Genomic DNA, 22335 nt, shown 5'->3' on the forward strand with positions numbered 1-22335 from the left:
TTCAGCTGAGTGTGGAAGTATGCTGTGCCTATCTGTGGTAGCTGGTAGAGAGAAAGGGGCTTGCGGGCTTTTAAATTGCAGCCATGAATGTGATTGTTAAAAGTATTTTTTGTTTTCTAAGTTTTCTTTTTAGGAAGAAGGCTCAGATAGTCCCTCAGAACAACCCGTGGAGACTGGAATCTCTGTTTTGTGGAGAAAATAACCCATGTTAGTGAGACCTGTGAAATGAATCATGCCTTTATTTCTATAGAGACCCATGTCTTTTCTCTTGCTCGTTTCTCCAGGTCCTCGGGCGGGAAGTGTATACCTCCAATAACCAGCTCGGGGGCATCCAGATCATGCACAACAATGGGGTGACCCACTGCACTGTGTGTGATGACTTTGAAGGGGTTTTCACCGTCCTGCACTGGCTGTCTTACATGCCCAAGGTGAGCCCTTCCTACCCACCACTGTTACAGCCTGCAGAGCCCGTCATTTCCGCCACAGCTCACCGGTGGCCCCTGTGTTTAAGGTCTTGTCTTTATGGTGGAGGAATTTTTTTTATAAAAATATTTCTCTGAAGGCTATTGATTTCTCTTTTTCTTACAGCCCTACCTTTAAAACGTCTTTGGATTTCGTTAGCTGGGTCCCTTTCTAATGCCTGCCAGCCACGGAAGCCCTCACAGCCTACCTGAGGCTCAGATCCCAGTATATTACGGTTCCTCCTCATTGTGGTTTTTCTCCTTTGTAATAGCCGTTCATTCCTCAGAGGAGCCTCCCAGAGAGCATGGGCACACCGAAATCAGGAGTCAAAACACACCACTTCGTGCCCAGGCTCCTAAGTGAGACTATTGACCTGTACATGTTCCTTGGGGCTTAGCACATAAGTAGGATTCTTCCAGCTGAAGACTGGGACTATTGTGTGTAGTTCTATATGTGGGCCCCGCTGTCTTTGTCTATTGCTGTTGTTGCTGAGTTGGAGTCGATGACTGTACTTTGCTGATTGCTATGCTCTTTCTCTTCCAATCTCCTTTTAGAGCGTGCACAGTTCAGTTCCTCTTCTGAACTCAAAGGATCCTATAGACAGAATCATCGAGTTTGTTCCTACAAAGGCCCCATATGACCCTCGATGGATGCTAGCAGGCCGTCCTCACCCAAGTATGTATATGTTTGAGGACCCCATGGTACCTGGCTCTCAGCTTTTTGCCCTCTTTTCAATCACTGTCCAATTCCTGAACAATTGCATGTGACTAAGAAAACAGAGCTAAGTACATAGAAATGAGAAAGACCTGAAAATGAGCCCTCCGAAGAAAAAGGTGGGAAATCCTTCATGAACAAATGAAAAATAAAATGAGATTTCCCAATCACCATTGAGTCAAGCAATGTAGTCGCTAAACATTTCTTCTGGTTATTTTGTTATTAAAGCACTTACTACGGAATGGGTTCAAAGACTTTAAAACAGTTCAATATAAGCCATAAAATCATAGAATTTTACGACTAGAATCTTCAGTCATCTAATCCCTATAGCCAAAAGGGATTGATCAGTTCCGTTTTCAGCAAATGTCTTTGAGACCCTTCAGTGTGGACTATGACTTCACTCTTCTCAGGAAGCTCTGAGCACCCATCCTGCGTGTGCCCTTCTTTTCTTATGATATTGGTAATGGTACTGGTACCTGCTTCACTAATTAATAGAAGGCTACTTTGTAAGCTCATTTATTCATGAAGAGATTGTCCAGAACTTTTAATTCCATAGAAACATGGAGTGAGAATAAGCCCTCCCTCCAGATATATCTCATCTGTTGCTTTGCCTTGGGGCTGATTTTACCTAACTTAGAAACAAAACAGGAGAAAGCAGTAACTCTGTGTACATTCTCATTTGTCAGTCCACTTGGCTGTTCAAGCAAACCTCACTTATCAGGAGGTTCTTTTGGGGTGCACCAAATCCCTCTGCTACATTTTGAATCCATTTTTTCAAACTCTGTGAGGAAGCATTGGTTCTTTTTCGCATGTTTATTGCAACTATTCAAAGAAAGGCTATATATAAAAGTAGAAGAGATTGCAGAAGGTATTTTCTTAAGTGTAAAAGTCATTGTGATTTTGCTGAAAGAGAAACAGGTCTTCATAAGGAAGACTTAATAAACCTTTGTGGGTACCCACTGTAAGCCAGGTGGGACTATAAAGCACTTCCGTATTCGTGATCTTCTTTGCACTTACAGCCTCTCACAGGTAAAGAGTGATAGCTATTTTACAAAAATCAGGGAAGCTGAGTGAGTCATACAAGGTCACATAGCTATTACATCACTATTATATTGTTTTTCTACAATATCTACATTAGGCTTTCTATTGTATATAAACGAGATAGCCTGAAAATCACCATACTAATCTTCTCCCTACCGTTTCTTTTTCTATTTTTTCTCTTTTTTTTTTTTGAGATGGAGTTTCCCTCTTGTTCCCCAGGCTGGCATGCAATGCGTGATCTTAGTTCACTGCAAACTCTGCCTTCCCCCTTCCCCTTCTTTTTGTACCATGATTATGATAAGAACTTATGTGAGCCTAAGATTACCTGTCACCGTTTTGTTTGTTTGTTTGTTTGTTTGATACCGAGTGTCTCTCTGTTACCAGGCTGGAGTGCAGTGGCGCAATCTCAGCTCACTGCAACCTCTGCCTCCTGGGTTCAAGTGATTCTCCTGCCTCAGCCTCCAGAGTAGCTGGGATTACAGGCTCATGCCACCACACCTGGCTAATTTTTATATTTTTTGAGAGACGGGGTTTCACCATGTTAGCCAGGATGGTCTTCATCGGTTGACCTCGTGATCCGCCCACCTTGGCCTCCCAAAGTGCTGGGATTTCAGACGTGAGCCACCACACCCGGCCACCTATCAGTCTTAAAATGCAGGACTTTTCTGGGAATGGAATGAACCTCTTTACTTCTAGAATTTGGAATACGACTCAGTGAGCGTTTTCCTGGGAAATACGGGGAGCCATCTTAGCCTGCTAAGTTCTGCATCCGAAGTGGGTAGGAGCCACTCTTTGGGGACTGTGAAGCACAACTGTAATAGTGACTCCTCCCACCCCTACCAGGAGGGTTTTTAAAGAAGAAAACGTTTCCATCTTGAAGTTAATTCTCTAGTTCCAAATCCCTGTTATTGAAGTAAGAATTAGAAAATGATCCAAGAATATAAAGCTATAATTCAGTATTCTGATGAACGTAGAAATTTGGTTTAGAACCTTCATCAAAATTTGAGCCCCTCTTTCATGGGTGAACAGAAGTATGTGTGTATAGGTGGGTGTTAGTTATCCTGGCCATTATTAATGAGATCTACAGAATAAAATGAAATTTGTGATAAACTAAGTTTTCTGTTTTTTGGAAAATATTTTTTCATCGTCTCCCTAGTAATTCATCGTGCTGTCTATGTGCAGCTAACACTCGCTCCCAAATCGAGTGACTTCAGATTTTAATTTAGTGGAAGCGTTAAAGAAAGCAGATGATTCCCTGTGATAAGTTAAAGCAGATATCTTCTAGGTGAAAAGTTAAAGTCATTTATTAGAGGAGATAGTGCTGTGATATTCTTCAAACTGACGCCCAACACGAGACCAGAATCTAAACGATCGGCTTTGGGCTCACGATGGAGAGATAATTTTGAAATGGATGATCACATTTTACACTGGGGCCATAGAGGCAAGGAATGTAGAACACAGTAATTACAAGTTTAGTCTTGATAAAACACTCTCCATCCTGTTTAAGTCAGCAGAGGTTAGCTTGCTCAGATCTCCACTTTTAATTGGTTTTGGACTTGGGTTTTGAGAGGGTGGAGGGCCATGTTCAAATTAGAAGAATCATTGAAAACTGTGAGCTGAGAGGGCAAACTAGGAAACAGTTATTTGCAGAAGCCTTTATGGGGCTTTGGTCAAACATTCATACCTGTGGAACCAAAGTTTTTTTCCTAAACTAACATGTTGAAAGTTTTGGGTCTTGCCAGTGAAGGAAATTCTATGTGCAAGGAAGATTAATGGCAATAAGTATATGCATCTTAACCGTTGTGTTTTTACTATCTGTCAAGAATCTGTGACCCTTTTTTTGTAGAAAGATTGTACTTTATCAGCTATTTAATAAAGTAGATACATCTTGTTGCTTTTGTAGCAGAGAAACTGAGTCTCTATTTTTCCCTCCAAATTTGGATCCTTATCTGATAATTAATACTTATTATTTGGCTGTTTTTGGCCTTTGGTTAAAAGAAAGTCAGTGGAATCAAACAAAATTGTAAGGCAAGTTTTAAAATAGAAATAGACATTTTGAAAATATCTTTAATGACTTGGCCGCCTTTTGACAAATGTTTGTAGTGTCTTCAAAAAAGTCAAGTTATTTATTTAAAAGCATGCAAACTCTCTCTGCTAGCTGAACCCCATCACTTAACAATAAATGATGCTTTTGCTGATAAATGATTCTTTTTATGCAGACTAGCAAATGAAATAGGAGATGATGTCTGAAGACAGATGAACATTCAGCTGCCTAATGCTTCCATCTATTATAATATGGTTAAAAACAACAAACTCCCCCCAAATAATCCCCCAAACCACCTTAAATTCGGCAGTTGCAGTATACTGTCAATGGATTGAGGGTCCTTATTCTCTGTTTTCTTTCTTTCCCTTCTGTAGCCCAAAAAGGTCAATGGCTGAGTGGCTTTTTTGACTATGGATCTTTCTCAGAGATTATGCAGCCCTGGGCACAGACTGTGGTGGTTGGTAGAGCCAGGTAAGAGCTCTTTTGTTTCGGCAGCTCTTTTTCCTCCTGACTAAAAATGAAGGAGAGAGTCATGGCTATATGGCTATAGACCAATAATGTTCTCTTTGTCTGAACTTTCTAAGAACACCGGATTATAGCCACGCCCAAGGCAGAATAACTAGAATGCTAGTTCTCAGTTGCCATTGTGTGTGTCACTCAAATGATGCATTTCATCTGAAGGCGAATTCTGACAACATTTTCCTTTTTATAATGCTTCAAGAAACACTCTCTGGGAGCTCTAAAGCCCAACTACAATAGCCAGGGCCAACCAATGACTTTCCCTCTCCCAAAGAGCATTTTCTTTCAGGAATAGGTGACAAGTGAATCAGAGACTCATCTGCTTTTATATGTAACTGAAGAGAAGTTCTTCGTGGCACTGAGATTATTTAAGTGACAAATGTACTATATTGGATTATAATAAGATTTGAATTGCCTCCTTTCCCCGCAAAAAAAGTTTACCTGAAACAGGAGTGAGTAAAATAAGCTGGATAAGTTGCCAAGATACCTATATTTGTCAACTGGGAAATTGAAGTTTCTATTAAATTTTAATACCTATTCTAAGAAGCGCTTCATTCAACATCAAGCTCTGCGCAAACTAATCTGTAGCGCTGGCTATAACGAGCTATAACAAGCACCTGCCACGACTGATCTTAATCTACCTCTGCACTGCAGAGACCTGCTGCTGAGGGACCGCATCTGGAGCTCACCTTCCTGTGGGGGCAATCAGTTTTCCTTATCTTGGTGAAAAGTGGCACCTGCTCAGGATTCTCAAACATGCCACATTGGGTTGAGATTTAGATTCTAGCCTTGAAAATAATTCTAGGCTCTGTGGTTCTCAGTACAGCAGGTCAGCACGCCTCATGCTGCCTGTGACAAAGAGCCATCAGAGGGCAAATCCCACAGACAGGGTCTTCCTCTGTGGCTCTGAATAGGAGTCCGGCCTGGAGTCAGCTCAGACGGAATGTCCCAGAGCCTACCTGTCCATTTTCTTCCAAGTCTCAGGTCTTTTGCCTCACCCCAGGCTTCTCGGTCCCAGTAAGAAGTATTCTCTGTGCCTGGTAAAATTCCTACTGGGGAGCTGGAAGTAGGAGATGCACTGGCGTGAGAACACTGATACTCAGCACCTGTATCAGCTTGTTAGCGCGATTTCTCACAGCACGCGAAGACCAACTTTTTTGAGATTTGTCTCATCTATTCTGCTTCAGTTTGCCTGTCTGAAGAAAAATGACAGATTTTAAATCTCAGAAAGCCAAACATTTGTTAAGTTCTTTTAAGAGCCTCCCATGGGAAGTAAGAGAATAATACTTCACACTTACGATTAGAATAGGGATTGGTTTGTGACCAAGATCAGTCAAGCTTGGCTTTGGTTAGCTCTGCCATTGTGTATTGCAACGCTCACTCTGACTTCCTCCTTTCTTTCCATCTGACGAGTTCTGGACTTCTTACTCCAAACACATACACATGCTCACAAGTATATAAAACACAAATGGAGCTCTAGCTTCTTTCAAAAGCAATGGCATTTCGAGAAATAAATATAAATGTATTCTTCTGGGATTGTTACTGTAAGTGCTGCCAAAACTCATCTTTGGTATGTATGTTTGGAATATGTGTGCTATTGGCTGTAAATTGTCTTTTATTATTCCATGGCACCTTGTCCAGGGACACACTATAAAACAAGATGTAGCATCTTCATGTGCTAGCCTGATAAAATTTATATGAAGTATAATAGAAAACAGAAGTTGTTCTGAGCTGTTTTCAAGTTCAATAAATAACTGTAATACTCGGATAAAGATGTTCTTTATTAGGTCACATGGGCCCTAATATATAAGTTATAAGTTACCGATTTAGGGTGGCTTTTGCAATTACAAGTTTCCAGTTGGATTGTTAATCATTGTGAACAGAAATATTTCTAAACCCTCCTGTGTACCTCCTGCTCGTTGTCTTGTTGTCTAGAGGGCTTTTGATTCTGATTCAGTGCAGGCAAGTGACAAGCGGGTGGGTGGTCTCCACTCAGGCCCTTGTCAGGCCTCTTGTGATGACAGGAATCCATGTTCACTAGCCAATTTAACAACCAAAGGCCATCCTTCATGGACAAGTTTGTTACGGAGATGGTGTGGGGAATGAAAGACTATAACCCATCCCAGCCCGAACCCCAAGGAATGCAACAGTGAGAATGAAGACAGAATCACATTTTCCAGGGTAAAGATTCACCCTATACTTTGTCTTGCTCTCTGATTTTTTCTAGAAAATCTTTTTGAGGACCAAATTGGGAGGTCATCATGGAGTATAGGTGCAGAGGCTTTGAGCTCCTACACAGGTTTTAAAATTAACCTAGCTTTGAGAGTAAATATATACTTCTAATATAGATTTCACCACGATTACTACTAAAAATTATCCTTGTCCCATTGCTCTTTTCCAGTGAAGGAGAAAGTTAAGGGCTTGTTGATTCACTTCCCTACTCTAGGCATGTATTTTTCATCATCCTCGTAACATGCGCACATACTCCCTATCCATAATGCCCAATGGTATGACCTATGGTAGCCTCAAGTCTTATCTGGAACCACATTATTAATATTCCATAGAAAACTACAGCTCCATTTCAGCAAGGTCAGCACTCATTAAAAGTTACTGGAAGTCTCAGATTCCTACTGCCTTTCAGACCATTTTCTACCATCTTCGCCAAGGAAATGCTCTAGAGTGAACTGAGAAATTTCATTTGGCAGCCACAGAGGTAGGGATATGTATATATGCTAGGCTGTTGAGTCTAAATGCAGAGGCTCCCCTAGAACAGCCCCTGGTTTGAATTTATCTTGTGTTGGGACATTTCAGAATAGGAGAGATTCTGAGTGTGATTTCCCACCATATTTAGAGAGTAAATATCAAATCTGTAGAGTGTCACATTTAACTCCTAGGAGAATCAGATTTCCCATGCTCTCTCTGTGTGTTTCTAGTTTCTTCCCCAATGTATTGATGTGAGATTGGAAAACAAATGGCTAGCTATAATGTTGACATACATTGGGTTCTTATGTGGCTCATTTTTTATCAGGCTAGGAGGAATACCTGTGGGAGTTGTTGCTGTAGAAACCCGAACAGTAGAACTAAGTATCCCAGCTGATCCAGCAAACCTTGATTCTGAAGCCAAGGTAGGTCACTTCAGGTACACTGTGAGCCTGTGCTTGGAGGGTTTTTCCCTTCATAGTGCCTGTGGATATAGCAGGAGCATTGCAAACCATCAGTTTTAGAGGGAAGAGCATTAGCAGCCTTGAATGATTTTAGAACATCACGTGCTCACTTTTAAGATGACTCTAGATGGACTAGAAGCTAAATTCTGCCTGAAAAATTAAATAAGTCTTTACAGTGGTCTTGTTGATGCTAGAAAACAGTATACTTTTGTCGGGGAGATGGTCTTACAGAAAGGCAGCTGAGATGATACTGAAAGCTCTTTGGTCCCCGATTCTCTGAGTACACACATGGAAGAGCTACAGCCAGAGTTAATGGTGATGTCTACCCCAAGGCCAACTGTGAACACCACAGCCCTTCGTTTTTCTGTTTTGTTTTGTTTTTCTTTTTGAGACATGGTCCATGGCCCAGGCTGGAGTGCAGTGGTGTGATTTTGGCTCACTACAGGTTTGACCTCCTGGGCTTAAGCGATCCTCCAGCCTCAGCCTCCTGAGTAGCTGGGACTACAGGTGCACATCACCACACTTGGCTAATTTTTTTTTTTTTTTTTGTAGAGACGAGGTCTCGCTGTGTTGTTCTGGCTGGCCTCCCACTCTTGGACTCAAGGGATCCTTCCGCCTTGGCCTCCCACGTGCTGGGATGAGCCATGTGCCTGGCACCAGTTTTTTTTTTAATGGATTGTATTTTCACATCCTGACACCATTCAGAAAGTGAAGGGTCGGGGAGGCCAGGGAGCAGGCTATTCAGCAGTGTGACATCAAGCATCTATTGATTAGCCACAGTACAGGAAAATGCTATACGAAGCACAAAGGTGAAAGGCCTGGGAGACCTCATACAGTTGCCTTGCTTTAAGGAGTAGCATAATGGAGCCATTTAAAATTCCTTTTGAGAAACCTCGAACAAGGGTTCTTAAGACTACATTCTTCCCTTTTGCCTAAAGAGTTGTTATAAGCAGAACTTAAAAAGAATAGTATTTGACAAGGTCAGAGATCCAAGATCCTTTCTTTTTCTACTCCAAACATCATGATCTTGATGAACGACGGTTTTTGTTGGTTTGATTTTTAGTTTTCAGTTGTAATAAGTAAACTCTTGTTCACCTCGAAGAGATTTCCTCCTGGAGCTGTGTTGTTAATTGTGTCTTCTTTGGCTTTTCCCAATAGATAATCCAGCAGGCTGGTCAGGTTTGGTTCCCAGATTCTGCATTTAAGACATATCAGGCCATCAAGGACTTCAACCGGGAAGGGCTGCCTCTGATGGTCTTTGCCAACTGGAGAGGCTTCTCTGGAGGAATGAAAGGTGACTGGCCTGCCTTTGGGCTGGGGAGCGTTACTGATTACTGGGCACTCTGCTGCAGAGGGAGGGTACAGACTCAGCAGTATCTGTGGGTATCCTAACAGCCTAGGTTTTTTTGGGGGGGATTCTGCCCTCTCTGAGACATCTTTTGAGTTACAACTTGAATGGAAAAAAAGTACATTTTATAATTCCATACAAAATTTCAGAGTAATCTACTAGTGTTATCAAGGTGACCTACTGTTGTGGATTTACCTTTCACAGGTGGATGCTGGGCCATTCTGGTGGTCCTAGGGAAATATGATTGTGACTCTGTCTCTCTTTTCTGGGCATATACTTTGTTGGTGTTACTTCCTAATGTTCTTCAGTGACCAAGACAGATACTGAAATTAGCATTTACTGAAGGAAAATGAACAAATTCAGCACCAGAGGCTGTTCTTTGTGGCAATTTCTGCTATGTCGTATTATTATCTAACAACAGCCCTGAGCACATGGCTCCAGCATATTAGACTATTAATAAAGGCTCTACTCCATGCTGTGGGAACTGCTAAGTAATTAGGCAGCCAGTATGACCATTTACAGAGAATCCTTCATGTGTAGAGCCACTGTGGACATTACAGGGAGAGCCAAAGGAAACACACAACCTCTTTTTTTTTTTTTTTTTTTTTTCTTGTTACCCAGGCTGGAGTGCAATGGCTCAATCTCGGCTCACCGCAACCTCTGCCTCCTGGGTTCAGGCAATTCTCCTGCCTCAGCCTCCTGGGTAGCTGGGATTACAGGCACGCGCCACCATGCCCAGCTAATGTTTTGTATTTTTAGTAGAGACGGGGTTTCACCATGTTGACCAGGATGATCTCGATCTCTTGACCTTGTGATCCACCCGCCTCAGCCTCCCAAAGTGCTGGGATTACAGGCGTGAGCCACCGCGCCCGGTCCACACTACCTTTTACAGTAGTGAAGCTCTCTCCCAAGGATTCATGGCCATGCTAGGCTAGAGACTACATACCTGGAGGGTATGAGAGTATACTAAGTATAAATTCCATCTGTTTTGGGGAGAATTTGGGGTTCTAAAGCAATAAGATAGGACCAGTCTCTTTAAAACAATAGGACAGGGTGGCTCATGCCTATAATCTCAGCACTTTGGGAGGCCGAGGCAGGCAGATCACTTGAGGTCAGGAGTTTGAGACAAGCCTGGCCAACATGGTGGAAGCCCATCTCTACTAAAAACACAAAAATTAGCCAGGCATGGTGTTGGGTGCCTGTAGTTCGAGCTACTTGGGAGGCTGAGGCAGGAGAATCACTTGAAGCTGGAAGGCAGAGATTGCAGTGAGCCAAGATCACACCATTGTACTTTAGCCTGGGCAACAGAGTAAGACTTCGTCTGGGGGGAAAAAAAAAAAAAGTAGGATGGGTTAGGGGAAGGAGGGAGGAGTTGAAACTTTTGGAATAAACCATGATTTGAAAATGCTGACCAGGCACAGTGGCTCACGCCTGTAATCCCAGCACTTTGGGGGGCCAAGGTGGATGGATCACAAGGTCAGGAGTTTAAGACCAGCCTGTCGAAGATGGTAAACCCTGTCTTTACTAAAAATACAAAAAAAAATTAGCTGGGCACAGTGGCAGGTGCCTGTAATTTCAGCTACTTGGGAGGCTGAGGCAGGAGACTCTCTTTAACCCGGGCGGCAGAGGTTGCAGTGAGCCAAGATTGTGCCACTGCACCCCAGCCTGGGCGACAGAGTGACTCTGTCTCAAAAAAAAAGAAAGAAAAGAAAATGCCTAGATGGCCAGGCATGGTGACTCACACCTATAATCCCAGCACTTGGGAGGCCACGGTGGGTGGATCACCTGAGGTCAGGAGTTGTAGACCAGCCTGTCCAACATAGTGAGACCCTGTCTACTAAAAATACAAAATTAGCCAGGCATGTGGTGCATGCCTGTAATCCCAGCTATTTGGGAGGCTAAGGCAGGAGAATCACTTGAACCTGGTAGGCAGAGGTTGCAGTTAGCTGAGATTGTGCCACTGTACTCCAGCCTGGGCAACACAACAAGACTCCATCTCAGAAAATAAAATAAAATAAAATAAAGGAAAGAAAGAAAATGCCTCTCGATAGGGCACTTGAAAATAGCTTAGGACAGAAGCACCCCAGCCTATGAAGGAGGAAAAGTCTATGGAAGCTACCAGATGGTCAGTTATGTGGTAAGAGGGATTTGAAATTTTTGCCGACAATTTTTCCTTACCTGGCTAGGAAGAGCCTGTATCAGGCTTCCTTGGCAAAATGTAGACTAGGGTGGGTCAGGGTGTGTGTGTGTGTGTGTGTGTGTGTGTGTGTGTGTACGCACATGTGTGCGTGTGTGTGTATGTGTTTTTTGTTTTGTTTTTTTGGTTGAAAAGTTTACTTTTGCCTGTATTTGCTGGAGAACTACCACATTTCACACTTTTCTTGGGGGAGACTCGGACTCCACATCCAAGTTAATGATTGTTTACTTTTTTTAGATTATCAAGGTGAATTATTTTTTTACCAAGATAATAAATTAATGGAAATACCATGAGAAATTTAGAGTATATGGTTAAGTCAATCCTATACTTTTTTTTTTTTTTTTTTTTTTTTTTTTTTTTGAGACGGAGTTTCGCTCTTGTTACCCAGGCTGGAGTGCAATGGCGCGATCTCGGCTCACCGCAACCTCCGCCTCCTGGGTTCAGGCAATTCTCCTGCCTCAGCCTCCTGAGTAGCTGGGATTACAGGCACGCGCCACCATGCCCAGTTGATTTTTTGTATTTTTAGTAGAGACGGGGTTTCACCATGTCGACCAGGATGGTCTCGAACTCTCGACCTCGTGATCCACCCACCTCGGCCTCCCAAAGTGCTGGGATTACAGGCTTGAGCCACCGCGCCCGGCTCAATCCTATACATTTTTATTGAGTTCTGTGTGTTAGGAACGATGCTAGACACTTCAGAGAACAATAATAAGTCAAAATAAGTCAGAAACAGACATTGCCTCACAGAGACAAGAAAAATGTCTTGAACAAAATGATAAAGCCATATGTATAAACAAAATGCCAGGATGTTCAAAAGAAGATGGTAGTAGTATATCAAAGGGTAGGGGGTCTGAAACCCCCCATTCATATATATGGGGTTCATTCAGCATTAGATTTCACTTGATCCCAAATTCCTTGGCTCTAATATTTTTGTTAGACCTAGCAGAGAATGCAATGCTATTACTCCTTACTTACCTCTTTGTGGGGGCCCATTGAGAATGCACTCTTCCTGACATTACTTTGGAGTGTCACCCTGGATATTTTATCCTAAGCGCAGTTCAGAGTTCAGAAGTTCCAATGTGCCACTTCTAGGAAAACCTTCAATTCTGCTATTTATTTTGGCTCAGGCCCAGATTGGCTGCTAGCCCTGTAACAAGAACGACAATTAAGATTCATTGAACTCTTTTCACCAGAAACTTGTGCTAACAGTTTTACATGTATTATCTTACATAATCATCACAAGCACCTCTGAGGGGTAGGTTATACTGTTATCCACATTTTACATAAATTAAGATTTATGTAAATTAGGTTAAGTAAATTTCTCAAGCTCATTCAGCTAAAAAAAAAATGGCAGAGTTGGGAGAGGAAAGTGGATCCGTCTGACTCCCGGTAACACAGTTGGCTGATTTTAGAGCCTAAGAGCAGAATCAGATCTGCTAGTATATCCCTATCACCGAATGTCAAGGTTCCTGAAAAGTTATTATCTACCTCCTTCCCCTCTACTTCGGGGCTGTCCTTGGTTATTGTGAAAAGAAATTTCAAGAGCTCAGAAAGGAATTCATTTTTTATTGTGGTGAAATATATATAATATATATCATTTTAATTATTTGTAAGTGTACAATTCAGTGGCATTAAACACATTCACAGTGTTGTGAAACTATCACTGGTATCTACATCCAAATCTTTTCTTCATCCTCAACGTAAACTCTATACCCCTTAAACAGTAAGTACCCATTCCCTCTCCCTGCTGCCCTTGGTCTGAAATGAGTTATTGGTCCAATAAAGACCAGGGCCAGTTCTGTCTTCTTAATTTTGGTGCTGATTTTATACCTTGCATAAGACAAATAAGCTTTGGGGAAGATGAGAGATCCCTATGAAGGTAGGAGCAGGAAGGAACAGTGCCTTTCATATTTACATACAGATCAGGGTGTTTCCTCCGTATTATCTCATGTAAAGGGACCTGAACTAGGGCCTCTTGTCATTCTTCACATCCCTTGGGGAGATGTTTGCAGTTTTGGTTTCAATACTGGCTGGGGATTATGCAGGGAGGGAAAATAAACAATTATGCCATCCCTCAGTGCACACAAACACACAGCCAGGAGCCGACTGCACTGTGGGTAAAATGACTCCAAAATTGTGTGTAATGAGTAGGAAAAGATTAGAGACAGCTCTTGCTATGCTGAAAATTGACATTAGTGGAGGGAAAAAAAAAAAACTCTTTACTAGTCGGCCTAGGAGGTCTAATTTGAGCAGTAAAAATATAAATAAATAAATAAAAGCATGTCAAGATGGTATTGGTGCTTTTTTTCCAATGAGCTCTATCTGGCCGGAAGGCTATTCAGCATAATGCAAAATTAAATTATAAAAACTGGCTGAATATTTAGATGGAAGAGCCATTTCGAAGCAGTTTATTTAGACGAACCGGCAATGACCCACAACAGGGAGACATCAAGCGTGAAATTTACTAGAAATTAGCACCAGGGTCCCAGCCTCAGCATGAATAGCTTGATAGGATGCAAATCCCAGTGATATTAAGCTGCCTCACTGCTGGTGCTACAGGGTCACTCTCAGTTGGCTTTTCGTGTTATACTTATTATTTTTTCCTGGGACAGGTTATAAATAACAATAAAAAAAAAAATTTATTGAAAACTTTAACTGGAATGAAAGTCTATTTTAAAGTCTCTGATTACTTGGATGTTGAAATACGGCGTCAGCCGGTCATAATGAACGAAGGAGAGACATTATATATGTGTAGCTTGTGTATGCCTAATGTTTACCTTCGGTTTCTAACAGATAATCTTGCTCAAGCCAATAAGATCTGTTTCATTTTCAAGAGTGTGGGACACTGTGGAGACACTCTGCCACCCTGTTCCCTTGTTTGGTACACGTGGCTGCCACAGTTTATCCATGTTTATAACAATAAAGTCCCTAGGTAGGGTTGGTGGGTGCTGAGAGCACACTGCAAAGGTTGTGTGATCACCATTCATGCAGATGTGCTTTGCCCAGCATGCTAGAAAACTCCAAGCTCCCGCCTCTCCAGTGAGGAACCTATCAGTATTTTCCATTCCCAGTTGCATTTCTCAGGGCCTGAGAACTGACAGCATATGCATATGCTGTCTAACATTCTATGCTAGCTAAAATTCTCTAGACTGATTTCTAAACGAAACCCTGGGGATCGCCCCTCCCCTGCTGCTCCTGGTTGTGCTTTTGCTCTATCTCTTAAATATGAAGGGATTTCAGACAATTGTGTGTCAGATTGTTGCCAAGTGTTTCAACCTGCCTTTCAAAATATGTGGTTTGGGGCAGCTGCAATGCAGTCTGAGCATGTTGATTACAGAGTTTGTGTGTTTGTTTATATTTTAATAGCCTGCTTTTTGCGTGTTTTGATTGTTGGGCTGTGGGTGTGTAGGTGTTCCAAGTTAGATGGAGGCCATATATTAGTCCCAAATATGTCAGCTTTAACAAAGCCTGATGCCCCTTTCCTGCTCACGGTCTTGGGGCCAAAAAATATTTGTTTGGCAGTAAGATCCTAGCCTCACACAAGCTGGTAGAATATCAGTATAGTTTCAAACATTTCTGAACATAGAGGAAATCCAGCAACAGTTGGGAATATTCAGTCATCTATTCAAGTCTCTTTTTCTCGTTTTATTTTACGCATCATATTAGATGTTGAAAAGCAGAGTCCCTCAGCCTCATGCTGTCTCTCCTAGCAGTAAGAATGAAGTAGCAGAGGCCCAGCACAGTGGCTCACTCGTGTAATCCCAGCATGTTGGAAGGCCGAGGTGGGCGGATGGCTTGAGCTTAGCAAGACCAGTCCGGACAACATGGTGAAACCCCATCTCTACAAAAGATACAAAAATTAGCTGCACATGGTGGCACACACCTGTAGTCTCAGCTCTTTGGGAGGCTGATGCAGGAGGATCACCTGAACCTGGGAGGCAGAGGTTGCAGTGAGCCAAGGTCGTGCCACTGCACTCCAGCCTGGGTGACAGAGGGAGACCATGGTGTCCCCCCACCGTCAAAAAAAAAAAAAAAAGAAGTAGTAGGACGTGGACATTAGACCCAACAAGATCTAGATTTGAGTCTTATGTCCACCACTCTTATTTAACTAAGCCTCAGTTTACTCACCTATAACTTGGGTATATGAGTAAGATGATGCTCTGATGATTAAGTGATTTATATGTGTGTGTGTATATATATATATTTATATGTGTGTGTATATATATATATATATAAAATCATGCTCTGTGGTACACAGTAAGCTAGCCATGATGACGCCAAAAAGGAGCCCACGTCCATTTCACAGAAGTCAACATTGCTCACATACACTCATCTTCATTCAAAACTGTTTGCATATATCATGAAATCTAGTATTTTTTAGAATAGATGAATGAAAATACATTTTAAATAAAGTCTCCCCCTTCTTTTGGGGATCTCAATCTCTTAATTATAATACAGAGATAGATTTTGTTGTAGCTAAGTCTTTAACAAGGAGAAGTGAGTGAGAGGGCTGGAAACTTTGTATTCACATACCTCTAACTTTTTTTTTCTGTTTCAAGTAGAATGACTTTTTGTGCTGTCATTTATTGCTTTATTTTCTCCTTTTATCTATACCTTCCATTTCCTCTCTTTGCATGATATTGTTGAGGGACACTTCTTTTCTGTTGCTTGTTCTGAGACTGTACTCTTGGCAGCACTGAAAAATGTACCGCTAATTACACAATTATTTTATTATGTAGCACTGGTTGAAATATCCACTAAAGAATTAATTTAGTTAAAATAATTTGAACTGAGCAATTATTTTCATAACCACAGAATTAGCGTAAAGCGCTTAAAGTCCTTTATTCCCTGCTCTTCATACAGCAGTTGTGTAATTAGCAGTAAATTTTTTTGGTCTTTGCTTTTCTCCCAAAGGAATAAATGTCTTCACTCTGATCATATACATGGAGTATATAATCATACACATTCCACATAGAGTAGGGAGTGTTTTCCGGGGCAACTTGGAATTTCTGAAGTATTCACTGACACACCAGGCTGGGGCAGTGGAGCATGTGCCTTGCAGTGAACTGTGCTCACTGATGGTTTGTATATTAAGCCATTTTTACTTTGGAGAAGGTGGCAGTTTAATTTGCCAGCAACTACAATGAAAGCAGTTTCTATTTGGTTTGCTCTTAGCTTCCTGAAAAATGCTTCTTTGCCTTGGATTCCCAGAACTGATTTATTCCAAACTGAGATCCTCTCTTTGATAAGAAAGTTTGAACTCAGTTGAACCTGTTATTTGGTGTTTAGAAAGGATCTATTGTGGCTCCAACTGAAGTACTCATTAAACATCTGGACTCATAAACCTAAAACTTTAGCAATGTTTGGACTTCAGTGAGCTGGGAAATGGGAAATCCATAACAAGTTGGGAAATAAATAACTGATCCAGTTTTCCAGGGACTCACTTTATGTATACATCATGGGTCCTTTTCTTCAGGCTGCTCCTGGCTTCGAAGGGATTACAAAATGTACTTTTTTTTTTTTTTTTTTTTTTTTTAAGGCAGGGTCTCACTCTGTTACCCAGACTGGAGTATAGCAGCATGATCACAGCTCACTGCAGGTCTCGGCCTCCTGGGCTCAACTCATCCTCCCACCTCAGCCTCCTGGGTTGCTAGGACTACTGGAATGTGCCACCATGCTTTGCTAATTCTTTTATTTTTGTAGAGATAGGGTCCCCTTCGGTTGGTCTTGAACTCCTGGTCTCAAGTGATCCTCCCACCTCAGCCTCCCAAAGATCTCTGATTACAGGTGTGAGCCACCATGCCCAGCCTACAAAGCATATTCTTCAGCAAAATGAAGAGGTGGCTCCTTTCTTGTTTTTTGTTTATTTTGTTTTATGTTGTTTTTGAGACAGGGTCTTCTTCTGTCACCCAGGCCAGAGTGCAGGCAAGATCATCACTGCAGCCTCAACCTCTTGGGCACAAGTGATCCTCCCACCTCAGCCAAATAACTGAGACTGCAGGCATGCACCACCATGCCTGGCTAATTTTTTATTATTTGTAGAGATGGGGTCTTAATATGGTGCCCTGATTGGGTCTCTTCTCATGTGGCTGTGTGGTATTTCCCACGTATTTTTAAAACTTTTCTTGGCCGCGTGTGATGGATCGTGCCTGTAATCCCAGCACTTTTGGAGGCCGAGGCAGACAGATCACGAGGTCAAGAGATTGAGAACATCCTGGCCAACGTGGTAAAATCCTGCCTCTACTAAAAATACAAAAATTAGCTGGGCATGGTGGCGTGCGCCTGTAGTCCCAGCTACTCAGGAGGCTGAGGCAGGAGAATCACTTGAACCCAGGAGGCGGAGGTTGCAGTGAGCCGAGATTGTGTCACTGCGCTCCAGGCTAGCAACAGATCAAGACTCTGTCTCAAAAAAAAAAAAAAAAAAAAAATTCTCGTTGATACCTTATAAATATGCAACTGTTAAAGAATGTTTTTCTTTCTTAGTATAGTCCTTCCAGAGTATCTTAATTCATTTATTCAACATTCTTTCATTCAGCAGATATTTGTTGACCACTAACTATGTTCAGGCACTGGGCTGGACTATTGGGATACCAAGATGAAAAATAGTTTTTGAAGATAAAATTTTTAAAGGATTAGTTTCCATCAGCTGCACATTTGAAGAGCTCATCCTATGCTAAGCATCATGAGATGAACTAAAAGAGCTAGAATAGTTCCTTCCTTTAGAAAACTTAATGTAGTGGGAGAGCACATATTGACATGAAAAATACTCAACATTTGTAGAGCAAATGTGAATTAATGTGGTGAAACCTGAGCACAGAAATTTAGGGAAGATATAAAATGGAAATGCAATCTGGAAGACTTACACACTGTGTCTTGTGAAAGACTGTGCATCTCTCTGTTGCTGTCTTGTGCTTTTGAAGATCCTCTAGAATCTTGAATGGGATACAGGTCGATGCTCCCTTCAGTCTTCAGGTTAACCAAACAGTAGGCATAGTATGAGGAGGCTACCCATAGCCAGAGGTCTTGAACACTGTTGGAAAGTACTGCTTTGAGGAAGAGGAATTTCATGATTTCTGATTTGTCTCATCCTCCGTAGATATGTATGATCAAGTGCTGAAGTTTGGTGCTTACATTGTGGACAGCTTGAGGGAGTGCTCCCAGCCTGTGCTGGTTTACATTCCTCCCCAGGCCGAACTGCGGGGCGGCTCCTGGGTCGTGATTGACTCCACCATCAACCCACGACACATGGAGATGTATGCCGACCGAGAAAGCAGGTAGCGTGACTTCCGTATTTCCATTCACTGCCTTTAGGGACCCTGTAGCTGTTGGTTTCCTCCTGGAGAATGTTACGGCCATGGCAACTCTATTTGAATCTTTCCCTTCCCAAAGGATAGGCTTTCTAAATAGTACCTGCTGGCATGAGATTGAAACCAGGCTGGAGTAGCCTTTCTCAGTGTAATCCCCATCCCAGATTTTTTTTTACCATGAAGTCTTCTCTTCCAGGTAACCCCAAACTCAAGAGAGATTCTCTCCTCCTATTTGTTGTTCACATGTGCCTATTCACCGTCTCTTCCTTAAGTATGGCAGAGGGAGCTTAAAGTGAGTTGCAGTAGAAGGACTGAGTTGTTAGTCTGGAGTTCCAGGGTTTTAACCCAGCTCTGCGACTAACTGTGAGAAACTTGGAGCAGTCCTTATGATCCCTGGGCTGTTTCTTGTCTATAGAACGAGATGGATGACCATTGAGGTGCATTATAGCACCCACATTCCATGATTCCAAACCAAAGCTGCTTCCTTCCATTAGAGTCCAGGTCCTCACTCTGACATTTTAGGAAGCTGAAGACCATGGTGTTTGTAGCGCCTTAAAAAACTGCAAGGGAGAGCCTCAGGCTTGTTGGGAGGTGGTACCTGAAACTACATAAATAAAGCAGATCTAATCTGGCATCCTTTCGTAGTCTGTTCTCAGCTCTTTCCTAAGTAGTTAACTTCAAAACGTATATCTCTGACATTTTCCTAGCAAATTCCTACCTCCAATCATTTTAGTGAACCACTTGCTTCTCTCTTGTCCCCCAAAATTCAGAGAGTCCAGTAGTCTCACTGTCAAATTTCTAGGCTAAGGGGTTTATTATTTACATTCTGTACTTAGGGATTTATGATTTTTAAGTCCTAAACTCATCTGATATCAGATCAGAGACAATTCCTCTACAGACTTTGGAATCAGACTGTGTGGTTTCAAATCCAGTCCTGCCACGTGTTGTATCTGGATGAGTCTCACAACCTCCTGTGCTGTAGTTTTCTCATCTGTAAAATGGGATTAATCAGAGAATCTTACTACATAGTAGATACAGACTGAGTATAGGATTGTCGTAAGCATTTATATGTAAGTAATTAGAATAGTGCCATGTACATAGTAAACATTAACAATAAATTTTTTAAACTAGAAAATTTGTGGGTTTTTTAAAAGATGTTTTAAGGCAAAGTTTCTGGGGATTGAACATCATTAGTATGCAATAGAAGTAACCCTGAGACCTTTGACTCTGCTCATTTCCATAGCACTGGACAGAAGGTTTTACCTCCTACTTGGCCTGGCTTAGTGTGTCTCACTGGTGTCCTACAAGCAGACTGACAGCTGTGGTATAGGGGAGGGGGAGAGAGAGGGAGAGGAAGAGGGTGGGGGAGATAGAGAGAGAGAAAGAGGGAAAGAGGGAGGGAGGGAGGTGGAGAGGGAGGAAGAAGAAGGAGAAGAGAAGAGGATAGAAGAAGGTATTGCCCTTCTTCATCATACAGTCTAAGTGATGGAGGTGATTCCCCTGTCACTGTGACTACAGCATTTTTTCCCTGGAAAATAATGTGATTCCTGTGACTCTTATCAGCTGTAGGTGGTGGAATCTGTATTCTTCACCCTTTGAGATGGAAGTCGACTGGTGTGGTAATGAGAATTCTTTTAATTGCTTTTTGCCAGGCCTTTCTCATACCTCACTTAGACATTTCTCTGGTGCCTGCTATTCTCCCTGGGGAGATGGCTGTTAACCATAGGTAGGCAAACTATAATGAAGCTATTTCCTGGTCCACAAATTGTAACTGGCCTAATTCTGTTGCCTCCTTCCTTTAAAGTGCCTCTATTTCTGTTTTGTTTTCTTTCTCTCTGATCCAGGGGATCTGTTCTGGAGCCAGAAGGGACAGTAGAAATCAAATTCCGCAGAAAGGATCTGGTGAAAACCATGCGTCGGGTGGACCCAGTCTACATCCACTTGGCTGAGCGATTGGGTATGTCTGCTTGTCCTCCTGGCAAATCAATGAGCCATTCAGCTGATTTGTAATGAGTGCATTCATAGGCCAGCGGAGGAGGCACTGAAGCATTTGATCAAATTCATGATAATCTTTATTTACTGTCCTCTATATGGTAAGAACCCTGGTAGAATGAAATAGTGTGTGTAATAGTGAAAGTGAGCCCTAAAAAAGCAAAAGTCACCTGATTTTTTTTCCTAATATTTCCTTAGAGTACAAAAAGCCCGTCTTTCTAAGATGTCCTTGTAGAGAATGATTAGCTAGAGTTTCTGCTGGGGGCAGGCCTCACCAGAGAGAGAATATGCTAGACTTAAATATGTCCTGTTTCTACTTGTTTCTTTGGACAGCTCGCTTCATTTCTCAGAGATGGGATAGAAAAGCAGGAATCCTTACCCAGGCGGTGTTCCGCGGTCATCCTGAGCTAGAGAAATAAAAGTAAAGATTGCGCACTATGTGCTTCCAAACAGTAGCTGCGCCAGGAATAGCTCTGAGAGCAGGCGTGCTTAATGCTTCCAGCCATTATTCTGTTGCTCATTTGTTTTCAGATCTTTTGGAAGGCATTTGCCATTTGAACATAGGACTAAACCATGGGAGTCTGGTGTTGAGTCCAGAGTCTAAATGAGTTTCAGATTCTTCTAAAACAATGATTTTCTGCCCAGGTCTCCCATTGAGCCCCTTGCTATGTTAGTAAAGATAACTGCTCAAGGTTCTTTTGTTAGTTGGTTTTGCTTGTTTTTGTTTTTTCTAAAGGAACAGAGATTGCCTTTAAAAGGCAGTGAAACTCAGTGAATGGAAGGAGTAAAGAAGAGAGATGCTAGCTCATGTATGTTCCAAATGATAATTTAATTAATAAGGTATCATTTGTGGACTGTGTTCCCACCATCCAAAGACAGAAAAATCCCATTTGCCTACACTGTGGGGACTGTACATCCAGGCATTTGGAGCCCTGAGTCAGGTTGCCTGCCAAACACGGTGACTTGGGTTACAGTCAACCCTGTCTGTGTCCCATTGTTTGCTGTTGGGTAACAGCCACCACTAACTAACTCGCCACAGTCTGATCCTTTTATGGGGAATGCACACATTCAAGAAATGGGCAAAGTTGTTTCTAAAATCTATTGCCACCTGGAATTGTTGAGGTGATTTTTTTTCTCTTTCGTTTCCAAACAGGATAATTACTTCTGACCAACCCCATACACTTTAATTAAAGTAACTGCAGCTCAAGAGCAAGTTACTTACAACTGTACATAGAGAGAGCTCTAAAAGCTTCAGTCACTGATAAGCATCTCACTTAGATGGCTCATAATTGCTCCCAGCATCCAGCGATTGTTGCTGCTGTTTTTGTTTTTGTTTTTTTTTTTTTTACCACTAATTCCATACAAAGGCAGCAATACTGCAATTGTGGGACACAGCAAATTGCATAATTTTCCTTTTTCTTTTTTTCCTTTTTTTTTCTTTCGTTTTCTTTTCCTTTTTTTTTTTTTTTTTTCTTCTTTTTGCTGGTTTTCTTTCTGGCCAATTTAAAATTTGTCAAAGTCGGTCTTCTTCTGGATCACTGCCCTTT

General features: G+C 41.9%; 1 protein-coding gene across 21 annotated transcripts in view; it reads left to right on the forward strand.

Moving 5' to 3' along the window:
- Window positions 1–22335, forward strand: part of ACACA (acetyl-CoA carboxylase alpha) — a 328649-nt gene that overhangs the window by 281236 nt on the left and 25078 nt on the right. For all 21 annotated transcript variants that reach the window (XR_012514502.1, XM_039476073.2, XM_074388039.1 and 18 more), the window contains 7 exons: window positions 285–428; window positions 1017–1137; window positions 4636–4732; window positions 7809–7905; window positions 9103–9238; window positions 18586–18763; window positions 20641–20753. Coding sequence is in view for 20 of the 21 variants with exons in the window: in XM_039476073.2 (XP_039332007.1) it covers window positions 285–428; window positions 1017–1137; window positions 4636–4732; window positions 7809–7905; window positions 9103–9238; window positions 18586–18763; window positions 20641–20753 (886 nt within the window). In the remaining variant the exon portion in view is untranslated. The remainder of the gene's footprint in view (window positions 1–284; window positions 429–1016; window positions 1138–4635; window positions 4733–7808; window positions 7906–9102; window positions 9239–18585; window positions 18764–20640; window positions 20754–22335) is intronic.

Source organism: Saimiri boliviensis, chromosome 17, assembly GCF_048565385.1.
Source record: "Saimiri boliviensis isolate mSaiBol1 chromosome 17, mSaiBol1.pri, whole genome shotgun sequence".
Lineage (NCBI taxonomy): Eukaryota > Metazoa > Chordata > Mammalia > Primates > Cebidae > Saimiri > Saimiri boliviensis.